This window comes from Pseudophryne corroboree, chromosome 11 (assembly GCF_028390025.1).
Source record: "Pseudophryne corroboree isolate aPseCor3 chromosome 11, aPseCor3.hap2, whole genome shotgun sequence".
Classification (NCBI taxonomy): Eukaryota; Metazoa; Chordata; class Amphibia; order Anura; family Myobatrachidae; genus Pseudophryne; species Pseudophryne corroboree.
In genome coordinates this window covers 309,632,194-309,655,285 of record NC_086454.1, presented here as the reverse complement: position 1 = coordinate 309,655,285, position 23,092 = coordinate 309,632,194, and the positions used below count along the sequence as shown (strand labels likewise).

The 23,092-nt window shown below is 46.1% G+C and overlaps 1 protein-coding gene across 2 annotated transcripts in view; it reads left to right on the top strand.

Moving 5' to 3' along the window:
* LOC134969563 (FH1/FH2 domain-containing protein 1-like) overlaps positions 1-23,092 on the top strand; it is a 190,521-nt gene that overhangs the window by 124,661 nt on the left and 42,768 nt on the right. For both annotated transcript variants that reach the window (XM_063945597.1, XM_063945596.1), the window contains exons 3-10: positions 5,348-5,412; positions 5,655-5,722; positions 6,950-7,055; positions 7,530-7,624; positions 7,753-7,864; positions 9,778-9,872; positions 12,902-13,045; positions 22,702-23,060. In XM_063945597.1, coding sequence (XP_063801667.1) covers positions 5,348-5,412; positions 5,655-5,722; positions 6,950-7,055; positions 7,530-7,624; positions 7,753-7,864; positions 9,778-9,872; positions 12,902-13,045; positions 22,702-23,060 — 1,044 coding nt within the window. The remainder of the gene's footprint in view (positions 1-5,347; positions 5,413-5,654; positions 5,723-6,949; positions 7,056-7,529; positions 7,625-7,752; positions 7,865-9,777; positions 9,873-12,901; positions 13,046-22,701; positions 23,061-23,092) is intronic.

Genomic DNA, 23,092 nt, shown 5'->3' with positions numbered 1-23,092 from the left:
GTTACTCTATAGTATGCAAGTGAGCAGCTGCTCTGCCTCTGGTACGTAGCCCTCACCTGCATAAACACAGGCGGTAGCCAATTTGTAGGCTAAACCACTTATCAGCCTGTCCATTCACTAGTGAGGTCATCAAGGCACTAATTGCTAGTGAATTCATAGGCCGGATGCCGACAAATAGCCAATTAACTTACCAGTATGTATTTGGAGAGTGGGAGGAAACTGGAGTGCCCAGAGGAAGACGTACATAAACACCGTGAAAACATGCAAACTCCACACAAGGCCCTTGGTGAGAATCAAACGCATGTGAAGATGCAGCACTGCTAACCACTGTGCCACCGCGCTGCCCTGAATTTCTCTTCAGCTTGCAAAAAGTCCCCCCCCCCCCTGACTTGTGCGTCCGTTTCCCTTGGAGAATGGATAGGCAGTTTTAATGAGCGTTGTTCCGGCTTACAGAATGAGTACTGTAATTCTGTGACGGCAATGGGTGCTGTGCTGTGCAGTACAAAGGGCACTGTAATCTAGCGGGCATCAAGATTGCTAGGAGCCCACGTCACCAGATCTCCCCTTAGTCTTGATTTTAGTAGGATTATCCTGATTTCTTAGCTTCAATAGAGCATGGATTACCTGCCCCCCCCCCCCCCCCCCCCTTCCTAATAACTGTTCCGATGACGCCATCTGTCCGGTGATACACTTGGAATTATGGCACATGCACACTTTGCCAGAGTCTTTGTATCTCCTGTACTTGGGCATCTTTCTGAACATTTCGCCGGGAAAGGATGACAGTCGGACAAGTATAGGGGCGAATCTGTCCACACAGGGTGTACCGCATACCCTGTATCCATAATACATACGCCACGGGTGATCTCATTGTGGACACTGCCTCCCACAAATCGGCTCCTGCATCTCCTGAAACACTCTGTGCTGATCTGTTACAGATCAGATCATCTATTCCTGGCCAGTTCAAAATGAAAAACACCCTAGAGTGTATGCATGCAGATATGGATCTATGTATAGACGGGTGTGGTTCATCAAATCGACAGTGTCTAGGTCGACCATGTTTAGGTCGACATGGATGGAAGGTCGACAGGGTTTCTAGGTCGACGTGCTAGGTCGACAGGTCTAAAGGTCGACATGAGTTTTTTTGTTTTTTTTGGTGTCTTTTTCTTCGTAGAGTGACCGGGATCCCAAATTAGTGCACCGCGTCCCCTCGCATGGCTCGCTTCGCTCGCCATGCTTCGGCATGGTGCCTTCGCTCCGCTACCGCTTCGCTCGGCACAGATTACCGTTCCAATCGTAGTCCACGTGGATCGTTAAGTATGAAAAAAAATAAAAAATGTGAAAAACTCATGTCGACCTTTAGACCTGTCGACCTAGAAACCCTGTCGACCTTCCATCCATGTCGACCTAGTGGCTGTCGACCTATAGTGGTCGACCTAAACATTGTCAACCTAGACACTGTCGATCTTCAGACCGGATCCCGTATAGACATGTATAGGTGCGACTCAGAACCAGGCCCCAAGATCAGCAGATACAATTGTATATACATATACTTTTATTACCTCTTGGCCTTGTTTGACTCAACTATGCACAAAACCATAGGACCAAGGAAACAGAAACATGGCGGCAGGAGCTCTGGACTGATGAATGACAATGTGAAATATTGTGTCTGCAGGCAATAATGAAGCATGGTGGAGATTCCTTTCAGGTTTGGGGCTGCATTTCAGCAATGGAGTTGGGGATTTGGTCAGGATTAATGGTGTCCTCAATGCTGAGAAATACAGGCAGATACTTATCCATCATGCAGTACCATCAGGGAGGCGTCTGAATCTCCAGATTTATTCTGCAGCAGGACAACAACCTCAAACAGCCAATGTCATTAAGAACTATGCAGCATAAAGAAGAACAAGGAGTCCTGTAGTGGTGATAGGGCCCCCACAGAGCCTTGATCTCAGCAGCTTTGAGTCTGTCTGGGATTACATGAAGAGACCAGAAGGCTTTGAGCAAGCCTACATCCGCAAGATCTGTGGTTAGTTCTCCAAGATGTTTGGGACAACCTCCCTGCTGAGTGCCTTCAAAAACTGTGTGCAAGTGTACCTAGAAGAATTGATGCTGCTTTGAAGGCAAAGGGCTGTCAAGACAAATATTGATTTGATTTTAGATTTCTCTTCTGTTCATTCACTTTGCATTTTAATTGATAAAAATAAACTATTAACACTTGTGTTTTTTAAAGCATTCTTACTTTGCAACATTTTATCCACACCTGCCTAAAACTTTTGCACAGTACTGTGTGTGTGTGTGTGTGTGTGTGTGTGTGTGTGTGTGTGTGTATATATATATATATATATATGTGTGTGTGTGTGTGTGTATATATATATATATATATATATATATATATTTATTAGTATATACTGTATGTCTATATAAGCCATATGTGCTGCAGGAATTTGCTCTCCCCGCTGCGGCAATTAGCTGAGAGGCCTGGAGCGAGGGTATGGTTTGTGGCGGCGTTTGGTGGCCGTCAGGAATGTTTGTGTCCATGTTTCCCAGTGTTTATGCTGAGGTGGATTTCCTCTCTCTGCGTTGGGGCGAGTGTCAGACGGGCCTTAATAAACAGTCTTGGTTTGGAAAAACTGATCCCTTTACCACTAAGTAGCAGAGAATTAACATCTGTCGTCCTCGCACTTAATCCCGCTTCCTGTTGGACTCTGCGCCCCAGTCAGATCACTGAGCATCTCCACTTCCTGTTGTAGCTGGGTAACTTGGCAACCCTGTAACTATGAGAGAGTGCAGCGGTTTAGGAACTGGATGCCAGGGAGACCTATGGATTGTGCAATGCACATACCATGACACACACAGTGATCCTCTATAATCCGCACGTTTCACCTAATCATGCATTCTAGAGTATGAGGTCATGTACCTCCTGCTGTGCATTGCAGTCCATAGATAAATGACACTAACTTTATACTGTAGAGGTGATAAAAGTGAATGTATATGTAATTTATATCTGTGTTGTGTGAGCTCCATTCTGAGCGGCACCTAATGCGGCCACAATTCCAATATTGGGGTGCACTCTCCATGCACACAATGTTTCTCCTATGTGTTGTCGCCCCACTGCCACTGAGTAACCTCCATACAGCCATAACCAAGACGCATCTGTCTCAGAATCCTAAAAGTTGCTTATACAGGCTGCGACACGCGATTTGCTGAGCGAAAAGAAGATGCGGCCACATTCAGACTTGTACAGGTTAGAATCCGCCCAATGGTGTCAAAAGTCCTTCTGAGTGATTTACTATAACATTATGGGTGCACAGGAGGGATTATACAGAGGCTACATACCTGCATTTACCCCCGGGGATAGGTAAGAAGTGTGCATGCCATACTTTGCTGGCTCTGTATAAATTGCATGGGTAAATATAGTGAATCCCACCTTTTATAACACCGTAGTCTTCAGACTGACGTTTCTGTAATAGATCAATGTCCCCTGTCCCCTATTCCTGCACAGCACGGATCAGCTTGAACTGGTCTCGTCCGCTGTCGCGGAGCTACAAATCTCAGAACGCCCTGCCCACGGGTTGTGTGTATTTTGATTAAAAAAAAATGTTGTGGCTTTTTTTGGTGTTTGGAGGAGTATAAAGTTAGTCACGTCTCCTCATCTTGCATTTTCCAAGGTTGGTGGGAGGGGGGTGGAATGGTACAAAATCCAGGAAAGTGGAAAATATGGGAAAGTTTGGCTCTGCGAATGTCACATAAAGGAAGACACATTATTGCATTTCCCATCATTGGATGATGTAGTTACATTGGAACCCATGTAAGCAGTCTACACATGGGTACTGAGCAGCTGACACGGGTGATATTAATGTACAGCACAACCTGAGATGGGCTCATTGGTGTGCATTAGGAAATGAGACGAAAAGAGTAACATCAGGGAAGGCTAGATGTTACTAGAGTAATACCTAGTTTATATTGCACATAAGGGCATCATTCCCTATGTTGCTAAGTGAGCAGTAAAAGTCCTGATACTCGTTAGCTCCCCTACTGGACAGCCTCCCTCACTGCAGCTGAATGTTACTGTACAGGTGCTCAGATAACACTGTGGGGCAGATGTATTAACCTGGAGAAGGCATAAGGAAGTGATAAACCAGTGATATGTGCAAGGTGAGAAAGGCAGCAGACAGTCAGATCCTAACTGTTAATTTACATATTGGAGCTGATTGGCTGGTGCCTTTATCACCTTGCACATATCACTGGTTTATCACTTCCTTATGCCTTCTCCAGGTTAATACATCTGCCCCCCAGTCCCTATGTATCACACCTTCGTGATCGCAGGCTATTTCTCCTTTCCCCTCTAGATTCCCCTTATATTATGCACTAAACAGGACCGGTGTAAAACATTTATCATAGTAAAACATATTATTGGGACATTTTTCCTCTGTAACAAATAAAAAAATAGAATTTTAAACTATAATGTAGTATTGACACTCGGAGTAGACAGTTGCCTGTGTTACGGATTTACAAATCCTGGTAAGGCACGCTGATACTTGTAGTTCTACAGCAGATAGCCTACCTTAGTTGTACAATACTTGTCATGCCTGTGATATTGTTTGTGTTTAGCACATACTCATGAATGAATGTACTTACCTGTCCCCTGACACGGTTATGCCCCGGCCCTTTGTGCTTACATACATAAATCTGGCCCGCAGTCTGTGGAAGCCAGCTACACATATACTGTATGAGGTCCGTCCACATATAGGTGCTGGTTTCAGAACAAGTGATAACATACAGTTAGGTATCCAGATGGTAGGTCGACCACTGTTGGTTGACACTGACAAGGTCGACATAGGAAATGGTCGATACATTAAAATGGTCGACACAGGACAGGTCGACACATTAAAAGGTCGACGTGGCTTTTTTTAATGGATTTTCTAACTTTTTCATACTTTACCATCCACGCGGACTACGATTGGGAATAGTAACCTGTGCCAAGCGCAGCGAGGCATCTTGCCCGCAGCATGGAAGGCAAAGCGAGCCATGCAAGGTGGTACACTTATTGGGGTTCCTGATCATGTTACGGAAAATTCAACACCAAAAACAGTTGAGAAATCCATGTCGACCTTTTCATTTGTCCCTGCAAAGTAAGAAGGGTTTCATTCTTCATAATAACTTGACCATTGGGGGGCGCAGTTTTTGGTGCTTAATATGAGCTTACATTCATGCGAGACACTAGATGTTGATCCTTTTGTGGAGTGCTGCGGAATATGTATTGCTACCAATTATATCCGTTGTTGTTATTATTCGTGCTTGTACAGTTTGCACATTTTTGAATCTGTTTTATTAATTTGTCTTCCAGCAAAGGGAGGCGGCCGACCCTGATCCTTCGTACTCAGCTGTCAGTGAGGGTGCACGCCATTCTAGGTAAGGAAGCCCATAAAGTGATCCTGACAGGGACTTGGCTTCCTCTGATGGAGTAATATATACAGATGTTCTGGGCTCCCAATAAGGCTCGGAGAGATGCTCTGTTATTCCTGCCGGGGATACAGCAGGCACCCACCTCTTATGCCTGTGTCTGCTCTATCAGATGCCACAATACACCTGAGGATCTGTGACGCGGCGCTCCCCTCTCTGGCCGCGCTAATTGCTTCTTCTTTCCCTTTCAGAGAAGCTGTACAACTCCAATGGGCCGGAGCTGAGAAGGTCGCTGTTCTCTCTCAAGCAGCTTTTTCAGGTGGGGAGTCCTTGTTCATCTGGTCAGTCACACATAGCTGCTGTGTAGGTGTTCTAGGAAGCGCTGCCGCCGTCTAGGTGCCTTCTAGCGCGGTATACACATACTGTGTTATACCGAGGCATTTTTTTTTTTGTTTTAATATGCAGTCTCTGATAAAGGGGTATTGATAGATTGTATTGCATATACCACTATCAGGGGAACATACATACACTGTAACTCACTCTGCCACTGGCCTCTGTCACTGCGTCCTGCCAGGTTTAGCTGATTATAAAGATACTTCATCATTGAAAATAATCACTTTTACACTTTAATATCCTGTAAACAGATGAGAAGCAGAGATTTGGATACAATAGTGTGTGCAATTGAGGGACTATGTGTGTGTGTGTGTGTGTGTGCGCGATTGAGGGACGAGTGTGTGTGTGTGATTGAGGGACGGGGGTGTGTGTGTGCGACTGAGGGACGGGGGTGTGTGTGTGCGATTAAGAGACGGGGGTGTGTGTGTGCAATTGAGGGACGGGTGTGTGTGTGCGCGATTGAGGGACTGTGTGTGTGATTGAGGGATGGGTGTGTGTGTGTGTGTGATTGAGGTACGGGGGTGTGTGTGCGATTTGAGGAACTGTGTGTGTTTTTGAGGGATGTGTGTGTGTGTGATTGAGGGACGGGTGTGTGTGTGTGCGATTGAGGGACGGTGTGTGTGTGTGTGATTGAGGGACGGTGTGTGTGTGTGCGATTGGGGGACGGGGGTGTGTGTGTGCGATTGAGGGATGGGAGTGTGTGTGCGCGATTGAGGGACGGGGTGTGTGTGCGCGCGATTGAGGGACGGGGTGTGTGTGCGCGATTGAGGGATGGGGTGTGTGTGCGCGATTGAGGGATGGTGTGTGTGTGTGTGTGCGTGCGATTTGAGGGATGGGGTTGTGTGTGTGATTTGAGGAAGTATGTGTGTGCGATTTGAGGGACTGTGTGTGCGCGCGATTGAGGGACTGTGTGTATGCATGCATGATTTAGGGGTGGAGTGTAGGTGTGCGATTGAGGGGACGGTGTGTATGTGTGTGTACTCAATTGTGGGATGATGTGTGTGTGATTTTGTCTTTTCCGTGACCTGTTATATTCACCCACAATACATAACATTTGTTTACCTTAATTATGCTGCAACAACCTATGCCAGAAGTTGCCAATCTCTGCCTTTACATTTGTATCTTAATTTTCATGTAATTCCTTTTTTGTTAGGAAGACAAAGATCTGGTTCCGGAGTTTGTGAACTCTGAGGGGCTGACATGTCTGATCAAAGTAGGGGCTGAAGCCGACCAGAACTACCAGAACTACATCCTGCGAGGTCAGTGTCTTCCGTGTTCCTGGCGTCTCCCGTCTGCTGCGTTTCTCCCTGGGCGGTCTAGATCCGGCTCGTAGTTATCTTACCCCCCCATTGTACACCTCCCATGTATCACAGTATTTTCCATCGTAAGACAGACAAACTGGAAAATATATTTCTTGCTTTTAAACTATATTTGTTATTTATATTATGAAACAATGGAAAGTGTTCGCTTTATTAGTTTGACTATATCGCAGTAATAACTATTCGTAAAGTGTCTCTGCGCCCAGACCGTGCGCTGTGATTATTGGTTCATTCAACAAAGTAATAAGAAATTTGTTTGTAAAAGAAGTCGGACAGTGTTTATTCCAACTTGTATAAATGGCTTTGAGGGAAAAATAAAACCTCCAAGATCAATAACCATTAGAGCAGTGGCGGATTCTCTGCCGCGCTGCGCAATGCGATGAAGCTGACTGCAGTCCGTCTTCTTTCTTGCAGCCCTGAGCCAGATCATGCTGTTTGTGGATGGCATGAATGGTGTCACGAATCACAATGAGACCGTTCAGTGGTTGTACACGCTCTGCGGCAGCCCGGTAAGTGTGCACCACCCCAGATACTGCGCCGGGGGCGGGGGGTGTCGGTATTAATGTAAATTGCTGGACATCTGCATTCCATTTGGTTTCTATTTATAACCTACCATCCTTTTTGTCTGCTCTTACAGTACCGCCTGGTGGTAAAAACAGCCCTGAAGCTGCTAATCGTCTTTGTAGAATACACTGAGTCGAATGCGCCGCTTCTTATTAAAGCAGTCAATACCGTAGATAACAACCGTGGTAAGTCTGCTGTCTTCAGTCAAACCGCATGCCCGCATCTCTGTTTCTTGGATCTAGTTCACTATGTACATAGATCCGATCCATCCGTCTGTATAAGTCTGCCACGTGTGTACAGCACATGACGGGACAATAGTGTTCAGCTCACAGCACTTCTCACTGCTGTCCGTTGCAGGATCATTTGTTCCTATACTATATATATGAGATAGATATATATATATATATATATATATATATATATATAGATATATAGATAGATATATAGATAGATATAGATATATAGATATATACCACCTCCATTTCTGTATACAGGTTGAGTATCCCATATACAAATATTCAGAAATCCGGAATATTCCGAAATGCGGAATTTTTGAGTGAGATAGTGAAACCTTTGTTTTCTGATGGCTCAATGTACACAAACTTTGTTTAATACAGTTATTAAAAATATTGGCTAAAATGACCTTCAGGCTGTGTGTATAAGGTGTATATGACACATAAATGCATTCTGTGCTTAGATTTAGGTCCCATCGCCATGATATCTCATTATGGTATGCAATTATTCCAAAATACGGAAAAATCAGATATCCAAAATACCTCTGGTCCCAAGCATTTTGGATAAGGGATACTCAACCTGTATAGCAATCTTCTTCGGATGGCAGCAGGGCAGATGTAATATTGTTCTGAGTGCCAGTTCTCGCACATGCTATACAGGTTGAGTATCCCATATCCAAATATTCCGAAATACGGAATATTCCAAAATACGGACTTTTTTGAGTGAGATAGTGAAACCTTTGTTTTCTGATGGCTCAATGTACACAAACTTTGTTTAATACACAGTTATTATAAATATTGTATTAAATGACCTTCAGGCTGTGTGTATAAGGTGTATATGAAACATAAATGAATTGTGTGAATGTACACACACTTTGTTTAATGCAAAAAGTTATACAAAATATTGGCTAAAATGACTTTCAGGCTGTGTGTATAAGGTGTATATGAAACATAAATGCATTCTGTGCTTAGACTTGGGTCCTATCACCATGGTATCTCATTATGGTATGCAATTATTCCAAAATACGGAAAAATCCGATATCCAAAATTCCTCTGGTCCCAAGCATTTTGGATAAGGGATACTCAACCTGTATTATATATAAAATAAGCCATGATGTGATGCAAGAAAGCAATTGTGGGACTGTCCATTATAAGGTCATGTGATGCGAGAAAGCATGTCCAATATAAGGTCATGTGATACGAGAAGCCATGATGTGATACAAGAAATCATTTGTGGGACTGTCCAATATAAGGTCATGTGATACGAGAAGCCATGATGTGATACAAGAAAGCATTTGCAGGAATGTCCAATATAAGATGATGTGATACAAAAGGCATTCGTAGCATGTTACAAATCTATGAAAATTCCAGTAACATTACTGAATGAAGATGTATAACACATTGTAAAGTAGCAAAGTGCAAGCTATTGATTTCTGCTATCAGACATTGTTAGGCTGTGAAAGGTTCACGTGATGGATTTACAGACCAGGGGGCTTATGTAATAGCCTGCAGGCTGTGCGGGAATCCCATCGAGTCTGCTCGTACTTTTAAAGCGGAAATCATTTACAAGGAAAACCAACCTGGTATTGCCTTGTAAAGGATTGCCTTTTTAAAAATACAGGCAGGGTCACCAGAAATCCCACCCAGCCTGTTACATAAGCCCCCAGAAGTGTGGTGTGCACTGATAAATTACTCCCCACTGCAACCCCCCCAGCAGCTTTATCTGAACACTCTTGTATGATAGTTGTAGTAAAGTCTAATTCTGTAGAATAGCCGCTCACCATATGATCTAAGTATACCCAGACCACCAGGTTTACCATTAGGGCAGTGCCCTGCTTTTCATGGTTTTACCTTTTCTTGTCCAGGTACCAGCCCATGGTCCAACTTAGTCGACATTCTGGAAGAAAAGAACGGGGTGGACTCTGAGCTGCTGGTATATGCTATGACACTCATCAACAAGGTAAGCATTAAGAGATGGCCTGTGTGTAGCATGCGCAGGGCTACTAGGGCATGTGACTTGCGCCAGACAGGGCTGTACAGCTGTGAATGATCTAAACTCAGTTTGTGTCTCTGGCTGCTGCTTTCCATACATTTATCAGCCTGCACTCATACACAGGTATTTCAGCATCACCGCTTATGAGCTGCATCCGGGTTCCTGAACACAAGGAGACGCTAGGGGATAGGGGGAGAATATAATCATTATAGTGTCTTCCTATTGGGAAGGTAATCACCATCATTATCCTGCAGAGCCCATAGCCAGGCTTATAAGGCAGTGTGCTTCTGCTTGCCCACACCTGCATGCATGCGCACAGGTATATGCCCGCATATAGCGATGCCCGATCAGACATTGCTTCTGCCCACCACCTCTGGACTTATAAACCACTCAGCAAGGCATATGAACACAACCCGTGCACATCTGCCTATGTGTGCAGTTCAAAATGCGGGGAAAAGTCTACTAGTGTCCGCCCCAATAGGGTCATCATACGGCTTCTGCCAATGACCCGCCGTGCTGGATGTGTTCTGCCTGGATGACACTACAGTGTTTTTGTTATACGGGATTGAACCTCAGTGAACGAGGATAACGTAAGATCCTTGATGTGCAGAAAAGAATTTGACCACGTTCGACTTCTCTGCATATTCTAAACACTTAATATTGAACCTAAAGCTATAATGAGCTGAGCCTGCGTTCCGCTACACCTATATATGTCCAGCCTGGACCTGACCCTGCAGAGCTTGCGATCAGTAAGTTACACTACTCCACACAAGTGTGTAATGTGTAGCAGATCCCCGCAGAGTGCGACCTTTATCTGGCAGCATATGAAACGTCTTCTTTGGAACACATGAAAAACAGATGAGCGTTTCCCGCTTTGTTGTCAATCCAAACCAGCCCAGTACATGCTGCATATGAGAGAGAGCGCAGGTTTACTGTGAGGTTGCCGTACGTGAGCCGGGGGAACATCTTGTAGCTGTTCCCAGCGCCCACCCTGGATGTGCAGACAGCGGGGAGGAGGAAATAACCATGAAAATATCTGCGGGGGTCCGTGCTGCCAGCTGTGTCCTCGTACACCTATTCTTTTTGCTCTGGGTGGCATCTTATTCACATCGTTGCCTTACGCAATGCCCTGACCGTGTACCAGGCGCACTAGATTAGTAGTTTCGTTGCAAATGTATAAAGTCGCCGATCAAAGACAATGGTCACTAGGTCGACTGCTATTAGTCAACATACATTAGGTCCAGAAAGTCGACATGACTGGTCGACATGATTTTCCCGCGAACCCCAAAACAAGCATGTTGACATTTCCACGTGTTGACCATGTTCACGTCGACATTTTGCTTGTGTTGATTCTTTTCTCATGTCCACCTTGTGCAAGTCGACCTTTGGGGTCGACTAGACACGGTCAGCGTTTTTACTGTTGATTTAATGAACCATCCTCATCATAGAATTAGACCCACGGTATGAATGGACCGTTAGGGGTCTAATTGTGGGGAGTAAATGTGCGTAGCAACCAGCGCCGGCATAGGCAGCCTAAGGATTCATCCGTTTATTCCCGGTTAAACCAACACTGCATAAGCACGAAATTTGGGGGCTGGAAGGTGTGAGGGCCCCTGGCTGTGAGTAGGGGAAGCCTGAAGAATCTTTGACACATGATGTAGAAAACGGGTGTGGTATTGAAGGTCGACCACTAGTGGTCGACAGTAACTAGGTCAACAGGGATTCTAGGTCGACATGGTCTATGTTGACAGGTCAAAAGGTCGACATGACTTTTAAAAATCTTTTTTTGGTGTAGTTTTCACCAGTGACTGGGAACCCCAATTAGTGCACCGCGTCCCCTTGCATGGCTCGGTTACCGTTCCCAACCGTAGTCCACGTGGATCATAAAGTAAGGAAAAAAATATTTAAAAACAAACAAACAACTCATGTCGACCTTTTGACCTGTCGACCTGTTTACTGTCGACCAATAATGGTCGAACTAGACACTGTCGATCTAAGTCTTGTTGACCTAGAGACCAGATACCGTAGAAAACGGTACAGACCCCTCTGCCAGCATCATCTACTGTGGGAGCACAGGCTTCTGGTTTACATGTAAAATACATTCTGTTGCATTACATTCAGGCCTGTTGTATTAATGGGAAACTATACCATATTTAGGGGCAGATGTATTAACCTGGAGATGGCATAAGGAAGTGATAAACCAGTGTTATGTGCAAGGTGATAAACACACCAGCCAATAAGATCCTAACTGATAATTTGCATATTGGAGCTGATTGGCTGGTCCCTTTATCACCTTGCACATATCACTGGTTTATCACTTCCTTATGCCTTCTCCAGGTTAATACATCTGCCCCTTAATCTCTCTTTCTACAAACACACAATACAACTTGGGAATTGCCTATTTGACATGACAAATCTCCGTTCTTTGCATATCAGCATGGGGGGAGGGGAGGGGGTGACTACTTTTCTGCAAGTATAAAACCGTGCCCTCCGGATGGCCAAATTCTGATGGAATACAGTAGAATACTAATTAGCATCTCTCAGACATGGTAGTTTCTGTGTTTAACCCACAGGACGTCCCCAGTAATATGTCATTGCTCAGTATACTTTCCCACTGATACAAAGAAACTGGCCTGCGGCGAAACGCGCTGTGCATTACTGTGAATGGAAATTGTTTGGCTGGAAATGCGTTTCTCACAGCTGTTTGTGCTCCTCTCCACTGCATGAATGTAATCATTGCTAGACCTCTCTGTGTTGCCCAGAGCTTCTAATGTAGCTGTTGTCTTTTTTAGCCAATCCATTTTTCAGGAAAGCAGGTGAGTTTCAACCGCAGTTGAGTCCTTTTTGAATTCTGAGTTTGATGTGGTGGGGGGTACAACTAAGGCTCCCCATAGAGTAGACTGTTGTTCCTCCTCGTTGGCCGTGGCTTCCTGTATCACTGGGGGCCTATAGGCACAAACGCAGTACTCACGTGGATGACCTTCTTGTTTGTGCAGACGCTGGTAGCGCTTCCCGATCAAGACTCCTTCTACGACGTCACGGACTGCCTGGAACAGCAGGGGATGGAGAAGCTCATCCAGCAGCACATGAACAACAAGGGGACGGACCCGGATCTGAAGCAGCGCCTGGCCGTGTATGAGGTCAGTCTGTGCCCCGTGTCGTGTGTGTGATTGCTGCAGGACGGCTGAGGCAGCTGAGTAATAATCTGGGCTGCGCTGGGATTTAGTCTGGTGTCCTGGGACACCTGAGAGAATGAATCACCCAGACATGTTATTTTCTGTCCATCTGTCATACGTCTCCTGATTCCGGGGGGCTCCGTCTGAACGGGACCGCCTGCATTCTTAGCAAGCTGGGCAGTAAGTAATTAGCTGCCCCTCTCAGTGATGTGTGCACAGATCTTTGTGTTTACTGACACTAGATGTGTGACATGGTTTCGACAAACGCATCCCTTAGATGTGGAGAGCTCTCTTTTATAGTAGGTCTCATTTTAAAGTAGGACTGTCTCATTTTCTAAGAATGCGGCTTGTCCGTTTACTATACACCAGTGACATCACTGAGAATGCGGCCTGTCAGTTTACTATAGCCCAGTGACATCACTGAGAATGCGGCCTGTCAGTTTACTATACACCAGTGACATCACTGAGTATACAGCCTGTCAGTTTACTATACACCAGTGACCTCACTGAGTATACAGCCTGTCTGTTTACTATACACCAGTGACCTCACTAAGTATACAGCCTGTCTGTTTACTATACACCAGTGACCTCACTGAGTATACAGCCTGTCTGTTTACTATACACCAGTGACATCACTGAGTATACAGCCTGTCAGTTTACTATACACCAGTGACATCACTGAGTATACAGCCTGTCAGTTTACTATACACCAGTGACATCACTGAGAATGCCAGTGACATCACTGAGAATGCAGCCTATGCATTCACTAGGGCAAAGTGACATCACTAGGACTGAAACCTATCCAGTCAATAGAACCCAGTGGCATCACTGATAGGCAGTATATTAGTTCAGCCAGCAAATTGCCTGCCTACACTGTTTGTAGAGCCATGCTTTATGCAGAAGTATTGGTGAACTAGTAAGTCTGAATATTGTAGCCTCAGTAATGTCCCGGCTATATATTCTAGTAAGTGACATAAAGTGAGTGCAGAGTTTAATATGTCTCCAATTTAAACTGTACCCACATCCAAAAAATAGAAAACCCAACGTCTATTCTCAGCATTTACCGAGTGGAAACTGGCGCGGTGATACTGGTGCTGCAGACGCCAAAAATAACATTGAGCTAATGGAAATGAACGGTCAAAAAATAAAATAAAATAAAAAGACACAAATATTATTGTGAAATGTAATAGATGAAAAATCTGAATTATAATAGGCTGTTATGTCATCCGCTGCTTCTAACCGGGAACTTCGCTCATCCACGTCGGGGGAGTGGGACTGACTCTCGGTTATCTGCAGTTACATTTAGTTGACCTTGAATAAGTGCAAGTGCAGTGATAAGTGCAAGGTGATAACGCACCAGCCAATCAGCTTTTAACTGTTGATTTACATATTGGAGCTGATTGGCTTTTGCATTATCACCTTGCACTTATCACTGCTTTATCACTTCTCCAGGCTTAATACATCTGCCCCAGTGTGAAAAAGAGATCTATATAGTAAATTTCTAAGGTGTGTGCCATCTCCTAAAAGTTCTCGCAGCGTGAAATGAGGGCCTGCACCCAACACTGCAAGACCTGGCCGACTACCCGGGGTAAGTATGGGAGGACGGGACAGCGGCAGAAAGAGGGGGCGTGGCCATACAAAGCAGGGCAGATTGAGGTGACCCGGCATATGTTGAGTCTACTATTTATAAATAAGGAATTAGCATAAAGGCCTTTTACCGTAACAATATGGTAAAGAGCACAGTTGGTGTAACCCCTAATTAGTGACCACTGACTGTGTCATCTGCCCAGCGCTCTGTTAGTGGTTATCTCTATGGAATGCACAAGGAGTGCATGAAATAAGTCGTATATAGAGCAGTGATATAAGAAGACAGCTAGTCGTGTAGACACTTGCCCTCAGTCTTTATTGCACATTTAAGCATGCTGTAGAAAGAGACAGAAAGTCACCTTGTGCATGACACCATCACCTTCAATGACTAATGAAGAATGATTAACCGGATGGAAGGCTGCAGGGCATATACAGTGTGCTAGAGTGTGACCCCCCGCAGCTCCCGGTAGCTGCTGTGCGTCTCCAGTTACAGGGCTTCAGCTTCCTGATCACCGTGGGGGGTGATGTACAACGGTGCTTCACCTAGTGACATATTGATGCATCACCTAGCCACGTGGTTCTCAAGGCACCCTAACAGTCCAGGTTTTACGGATATCCATGACTGAGCACAGATAGCTTTATTAAAATGAATGAGTTTTTAATTCACCTGTGTTCAAGCATGGATATCTCTCCATAAAACCTGGACTGTGCACTAGCAGGTTAAAAAAAAAATCTATCTATCTATCTATCTATCTATCTATCTATCTATCTATCTATCTATCTATCTATCTATCTATCTATCTATCTATCTATCTCTGCTAACAAGTCCTGCAGTGCCATGCCTCTTTACCTGGCAAGTGGAGGTGGTACCCAGAGCGACCAATCAGACTCTATCATATTCTAGTATGTAGTAGAGAAATAACAGACAGAATCTGATTGGAGTTTTTGCCCATAGCAACCAGTTTTAATTTTCAGAAGCATTAGTAAATCTGCCCCATAGCGTATGACAGTCAGGATGTGGGCAAGGTTAAAATGTCGACATTGGAGATACCTCAGAAGTGGATTATCGACATTTCAGCACTGTTGACATGCTGAACATGTTGAGATGCTTGTCTACATCCCCTTGTCGACATTCTCAATTGTGAATGTCACCATGGGCACGGTTTGTATAATATACCGGACCTATGGATGACTGCTGCAACAATACGACATTCCTGGTAAAGGCTGGGACGTGCCGGGAGTGTGGTTAGTGTAGATGGCAGTATATGATTGGTCAGTTTTGTGGTTGACGTCTCACTTGCAGCCAAAACGTAAAACGTCACTCATTCCATCCCTCCTACTCCTACAGTGCTACGTCCGTCATTTCCCTTTAATTCCTTACTGTGACCTTTGACAGCGTTATTGATATTGTTCTCTTATTAGCAACAATTGCTGTGTGACTGGCGCCTCAGATAGTGACTGGCTGATAACGCTGATATTGGGTGCTGCCACCAAATTATGTCATAGTGCTTATCAATTCTGGCATGGCCTTGGCACATACTGTAGCTTGCCATTGAATACATGATCCTGGAAACGGGCACCGGACAGATGATGTCACTGGGAGGGTGAAACGAGGAGTATTTACCTCACGTCATATGATTATGCTTCCTGAGGAATGTTACGCTGACGGCCTTAGGAGCCAACTCTGTGTGACGCCTGAGGAAAGGAGAATGCAGTCCCCATTGGAAGCCATCTTGGCTGTACATAAGAAATCTGTGAACAGGACACTGCTGAGTTGATTCCAGATGCCCATTATACAGTGATGTTTCCCATTGTGTAATATACCATCAGAACTTAGTTAACGTTTCACTTGCATTGATAAGAGCATTTACAGGCCAGTCAGGAAGTCACCATTAATATCGGTCAGTATCATCTCGATGTTGGGACAGTTAAAATGCACAGTAACTCATCTTCATGCAGCGGAAGCAGTCATTTTGTGGGCTTAACCAATGTTCATTGGAATGCAGCCAATCCGTTTACTTTAAATTAGTGACATCACTTGGGCTCACCATGTTGTGCCCTTCATTTGGTTCCTGGAGAATGAATAGGCTGCACTGTCATGAACATTGGCTCAGTTCACAAAATGGCTGCCCCCACTGTCACAACTGAGCATTTCAGGAATGGGTAAATCATGGTATTCATTTGCTCAAGACACCTTGGTGTATTTAGCCGTGCCTTCCATATGTCATCAAATGTTTTTCCTGATCTCTGTAATGTACAATTCTTGCTCTTTATTTTCTGAGGGATTTTGCGTAGGTGCTATCTAGTAATAGTTGGTAGTTAATGGTGTTTTCTCTGACGTCCTAGTGGATGCTGGGACTCCGTAAGGACCATGGGGATATAGCGGCTCCGCAGGAGACAGGGCACAAAATAAAAGCTTAAGGATCAGGTGGTGTGCACTGGCTCCTCCCCCTATGACCCTCCTCCAAGCCTCAGTTAGATTTTTGTGCCCGGCCGAGAAGGGTGCAATCTAGGTGGCTCTCCTGAGCTGCTTAGAATAAAAGTTTAGTTAGGTTTTTTTATTTTCAGTGAGTCCTGCTGGCAACAGGCTCACTGCATCGTGGGACTAAGGGGAGAAGAAACGGACTCACCTGAGTGCAGAGTGGATCGGGTTTCTTAGGCTACTGGACACTAGCTCCAGAGGGACGATCACAGGTTCAGCCTGGATGGGTCACCGGAGCCGCGCCGCCGTCCCCCTTACAGAGCCAGAAGTGACGAAGAGGTCCGGTGAAATCGGCGGCAGAAGACATCCTGTCTTCAGACTAAGGTAGCGCACAGCACCGCAGCTGTGCGCCATTGCTCTCAGCACACTTCACACTCCGGTCACTGAGGGTGCAGGGCGCTGGGGGGGGAGCGCCCTGAGACGCAATATAACAGAATACCTTAGGTGGCAAAACAGAATACATCACATATAGCTCCTGGGCTATATGGATGTATTTTAATCCCCTGCCATTTTACACAAAAAAGCGGGAGATAAGGACGTCGTGAAGGGGCGGAGCCTATCTCCTCAGCACACAAGCGCCATTTTCCCTCACAGCTCCGCTGGAAGGACGGCTCCCTGACTCTCCCCTGCAGTCCTGCTTCAGAATCAGGGTAAAAAAGAGAAGGGGGGGCATTGTTGGCAGCAAATAACAATAATTAACAGCAGCTATAAGGGAATAACACTTATATAAGGTTATCCCTGTATATATATATAGCGCTGGGTGTGTGCTGGCAGACTCTCCCTCTGTCTCTCCAAAGGGCTAAGTGGGGTCCTGTCCTCTATCAGAGCATTCCCGGTGTGTGTGTGCTGTGTGTCGGTACGCGTGTGTCGACATGTATGAGGAGGAAAATTATGTGGAGGCGGAGCAGTTGCCTGCGTTGGTGATGTCACCCCCTAGGGAGTCGACACCTGACTGGATGATTGTATTTAAACAATTAAGTGATAATGTCAGCAATTTGCAAAAAACTGTTGACGACATGAGACAGCCGGCAAATCAGTTAGTACCTGTCCAGGCGTCTCAGACACCGTCAGGGGCGCTAAAACGCCCGTTACCTCAGTGGGTCGACACAGACCCTGACACAGATACTGAGTCTAGTGTCGACGGTGACGAGACAAACGTAATGTCCAGTAGGGCCACACGTTACATGATCACGGCAATGAAAGAGGCATTGAACCTTTCTGACACTACAAGTACCACAAAGAAGGGTATTATGTGGGGTGAGAAAAAACTACCAATATTTTTTCCTGAGTCAGAGGAAATAAATGAGGTGTGTGAAAAAGCGTGGGTTTCTCCCGATAAAAAACAGCTAATTTCTAAAAAATTATTAGCATTATATCCTTTCCCGCCAGAGGTTAGGGCGCGTTGGGAAACACCCCCTAGGGTAGATAAGGCGCTCACACGTTTATCTAAACAAGTAGCGTTACCGTCTCCTGATACGGCTACCCTCAAAGAACCAGCTGATAGAAGGCTGGAAAATATCCTAAAAAGTATATACACACATACTGGTGTTATACTGCGACCAGCAATCGCCTCAGCCTGGATGTGCAGTGCTGGAGTCGCATGGTCGGATTCCCTGACTGAGAATATTGATACCCTGGATAGGGACAATATTTTGTTAACTATAGAACATTTAAAGGATGCATTATTATATATGCGTGATGCACAGAGGGATATTTGCACCCTGGCATCAAGAGTAAGTGCTATGTCCATCTCTGCCAGAAGAGCGTTGTGGACGCGACAGTGGTCAGGGGATGCGGATTCCAAACGGCACATGGAAGTATTGCCGTATAAAGGGGAGGAGTTATTTGGGGCTGGTCTATCGGACCTGGTGGCCACGGCAACGGCTGGAAAATCCACCTTTTTACCCCAGGTCACTCCACATCAGCAGAAAAAGACACCGTCTTTTCAATCTCAGTCCTTTCGTTCCCATAAGTACAAGCGAGCAAAAGGCCACTCCTTTCTGCCCCGGGGCAGAGGAAGAGGAAAAAGACTGCACCATGCAGCCGCTTCCCAAGAGCAGAAGCCCTCCCCTGCTTCTGCCAAGTCTTCAGCATGACGCTGGGGCTTTACAAGCAGACTCAGATATGGTGGGGGCCCGTCTCAAAAATTTCAACGCGCAGTGGGCTCACTCGCAAGTGGATCCCTGGATTCTACAGGTAGTATCGCAGGGGTACAAACTGGAATTCGAGGCGTTTCCCCCTCATCGTTTCCTGAAGTCTGCTTTACCAAAGTCTCCCTCCGACAGGGAGGCAGTTCTAGAAGCCATTCACAAGCTGTATTCCCAGCAGGTGATAATCAAGGTACCCCTCCTGCAACAAGGAAAGGGGTATTATTCCACGCTGTTTGTGGTACCGAAGCCGGACGGCTCGGTGAGACCAATTTTAAATCTGAAATCCTTGAACACTTACATAAAAAGGTTCAAATTCAAGATGGAGTCACTCAGAGCAGTGATAGCGAACCTGGAAGAAGGGGACTATATGGTGTCTCTGGACATCAAAGATGCTTATCTCCACGTCCCGATATACCCTTCTCACCAAGGGTACCTCAGGTTTGTAGTACAAAACTGTCATTATCAGTTTCAGACGCTGCCGTTTGGATTGTCCACGGCACCTCGGGTCTTTACCAAGGTAATGGCCGAAATGATGATTCTTCTACGAAGAAAAGGCATTTCAATTATCCCTTACTTGGACGATCTCCTGATAAGGGCAAGATCCAGGGAACAGTTAGAAGTCGGAGTAGCACTATCTCAGGTAGTGTTACGTCAGCACGGGTGGATTCTAAATATTCCAAAATCGCAGCTGATTCCAACGACACGTCTACTGTTCCTAGGAATGATTCTGGACACAGTCCAGAAGAAGGTGTTTCTCCCGGAGGAGAAGGCCAGGGAGTTATCCGAGCTAGTCAGGAACCTCCTAAAACCAGGACAGGTCTCAGTGCATCAGTGCACGAGGGTCCTGGGGAAAATGGTGGCTTCTTACGAAGCGATTCCATTCGGAAGATTCCATGCAAGAACATTTCAGTGGGATCTACTGGACAAATGGTCCGGATCGCATCTGCAGATGCATCAGCGGATAACCCTGTCGCCAAGGACAAGGGTGTCTCTCCTGTGGTGGCTGCAGAGTGCTCATCTACTAGAGGGCCGCAGATTTGGCATTCAGGATTGGATCCTGGTAACCACGGATGCCAGCCTGAGAGGCTGGGGAGCAGTCACACAGGGAAGGAATTTCCAGGGCCTGTGGTCAAGCTTGGAAACGTCTCTTCATATAAACATTCTGGAACTAAGGGCCATTTACAATGCCCTAAGTCAAGCAAAACCTCTGCTTCAGGGTCAGGCGGTGTTGATCCAATCGGACAACATCACGTCAGTCGCCCACGTAAACAGACAGGGCGGCACGAGAAGCAGGAGGGCAATGGCAGAAGCTGCAAGGATTCTTCGCTGGGCGGAAAATCATGTGATAGCACTGTCAGCAGTATTCATTCCGGGAGTGGACAACTGGGAAGCAGACTTCCTCAGCAGACACGACCTTCACCCGGGAGAGTGGGGACTTCACCCAGAAGTCTTCCACCTGATTGTAAACCGTTGGGAAAAACCAAAGGTGGACATGATGGCGTCACGTCTAAACAAAAAACTGGACAGATATTGCGCCAGGTCAAGGGACCCTCAGGCAATAGCAGTGGACGCTCTGGTAACGCCGTGGGTGTACCAGTCAGTGTATGTGTTCCCTCCTCTGCCTCTCATACCAAAAGTACTGAGAATCATAAGAAGGAGAGGAGTAAGAACTATACTCGTGGTTCCGGATTGGCCAAGACGGACTTGGTACCCGGAACTTCAAGAGATGCTCACGGACGAACCGTGGCCTCTACCTCTAAGAAAGGACCTGCTACTGCAGGGGCCTTGTCTGTTCCAAGACTTACCGCGGCTGCGTTTGACGGCATGGCGGTTGAACGCCGGATCCTGAGGGAAAAAGGCATTCCAGAAGAAGTCATCCCTACTCTGGTCAAAGCCAGGAAGGACGTAACCGCAAAACATTATCACCGCATTTGGCGTAAATATGTTGCGTGGTGTGAGGCCAAGAAGGCCCCTACAGAGGAATTTCAACTGGGTCGTTTCCTTCATTTCCTGCAAACATGACTGTCTATGGGCCTAAAATTAGGGTCCATTAAGGTTCAAATTTCGGCCCTGTCGATTTTCTTCCAGAAAGAACTGGCTTCAGTACCTGAAGTTCAGACATTTGTAAAAGGGGTGCTGCACATACAGCCTCCTTTTGTGCCTCCAGTGGCACCTTGGGATCTCAATGTGGTGTTGAGTTTTCTAAAGTCACATTGGTTTGAACCACTTTCCACTGTGGACTTAAAATATCTCACATGGAAGGTGTCGATGCTGTTAGCCTTGGCTTCAGCCAGGCGTGTGTCAGAATTGGCGGCTTTATCATATAAAAGCCCTTACTTGATATTTCATTCTGACAGGGCGGAATTGAGGACTCGTCCTCAATTTCTACCTAAGGTGGTTTCTGCATTTCACATGAACCAACCTATTGTGGTACCTGCGGCTACCAGGGACTTAGAGGACTCTAAGTTGCTTGACGTTGTCAGGGCCTTGAAAATATGTTTCCAGGACGGCTGGAGTCAGAAAATCTGACTCGCTGTTTATCCTGTATGCACCCAACAAGCTGGGTGCTCCTGCTTCTAAGCAGACGATTGCTCGTTGGATTTGTAGTACAATTCAGCTTGCACATTCTGTGGCAGGATTGCCACAGCCAAAATCAGTAAAAGCCCATTCCACAAGGAAGGTGGGCTCATCTTGGGCGGCTGCCCGAGGGGTCTCGGCTTTACAACTTTGCCGAGCAGCTACGTGGTCAGGGGCAAACACGTTTGCTAAATTCTACAAATTTGATACCCTGGCTGAGGAGGACCTGGAGTTCTCTCATTCGGTGCTGCAGAGTCATCCGCACTCTCCCGCCCGTTTGGGAGCTTTGGTATAATCCCCATGGTCCTTACGGAGTCCCAGCATCCACTAGGACGCCAGAGAAAATCAGATTTTACTTACCGATAAATCTATTTCTCGTAGTCCGTAGTGGATGCTGGGCGCCCATCCCTAGTGCGGATTGTCTGCAATACTTGTATATAGTTATTGTTACAAAAATTCGGGTTATTATTGTTGTGAGCCATCTTTTCAGAGGCTCCTTTGCGTTTATCATACTGTTAACTGGGTTCAGATCACAAGTTGTACGGTGTGATTGGTGTGGCTGGTATGAGTCTTACCCGGGATTCAATATCCTTCCTTATTATGTACGCTCGTCCGGGCACAGTATCCTAACTGAGGCTTGGAGGAGGGTCATAGGGGGAGGAGCCAGTGCACACCACCTGATCCTTAAGCTTTTATTTTGTGCCCTGTCTCCTGCGGAGCCGCTATATCCCCATGGTCCTTACGGAGTCCCAGCATCCACTACGGACTACGAGAAATAGATTTATCGGTAAGTAAAATCTTATTTTTTCCTGTACTTGGTGCAGAGCGCTTTAAGGCACGAGGATGGCGACAGCGAGGAATCTTCCGGCGGCCCTCGCAAGGATCGCAGGAAAAATTCCCTGGGGGTGGAAGAGGTCCGACGCTCGAGGCGTTCCCTGGGCAACAGTGCAGAAGTGTGGGCAAAAATAAGCAACTCTGCACCACCACAGACAGCGCGGGTTGAGCATAGCGTTCCTCTGCAGTCTGCCATTAAAACCTGCACCTTGAAGAAGCCTGCAGTTTGCATTGTGCCACCCTCTCCACCCAAGCAGCCGGAGGTAGAGACGCCTGTGAGTCCTCCTGTGTGCACTGAGGAACCAAGCCCAGACCCACCGCTCCCTGAAGTGACGACACCAACAGAGCAGTAAGTGATGGATTGGCCTAAGGGGAATGTTA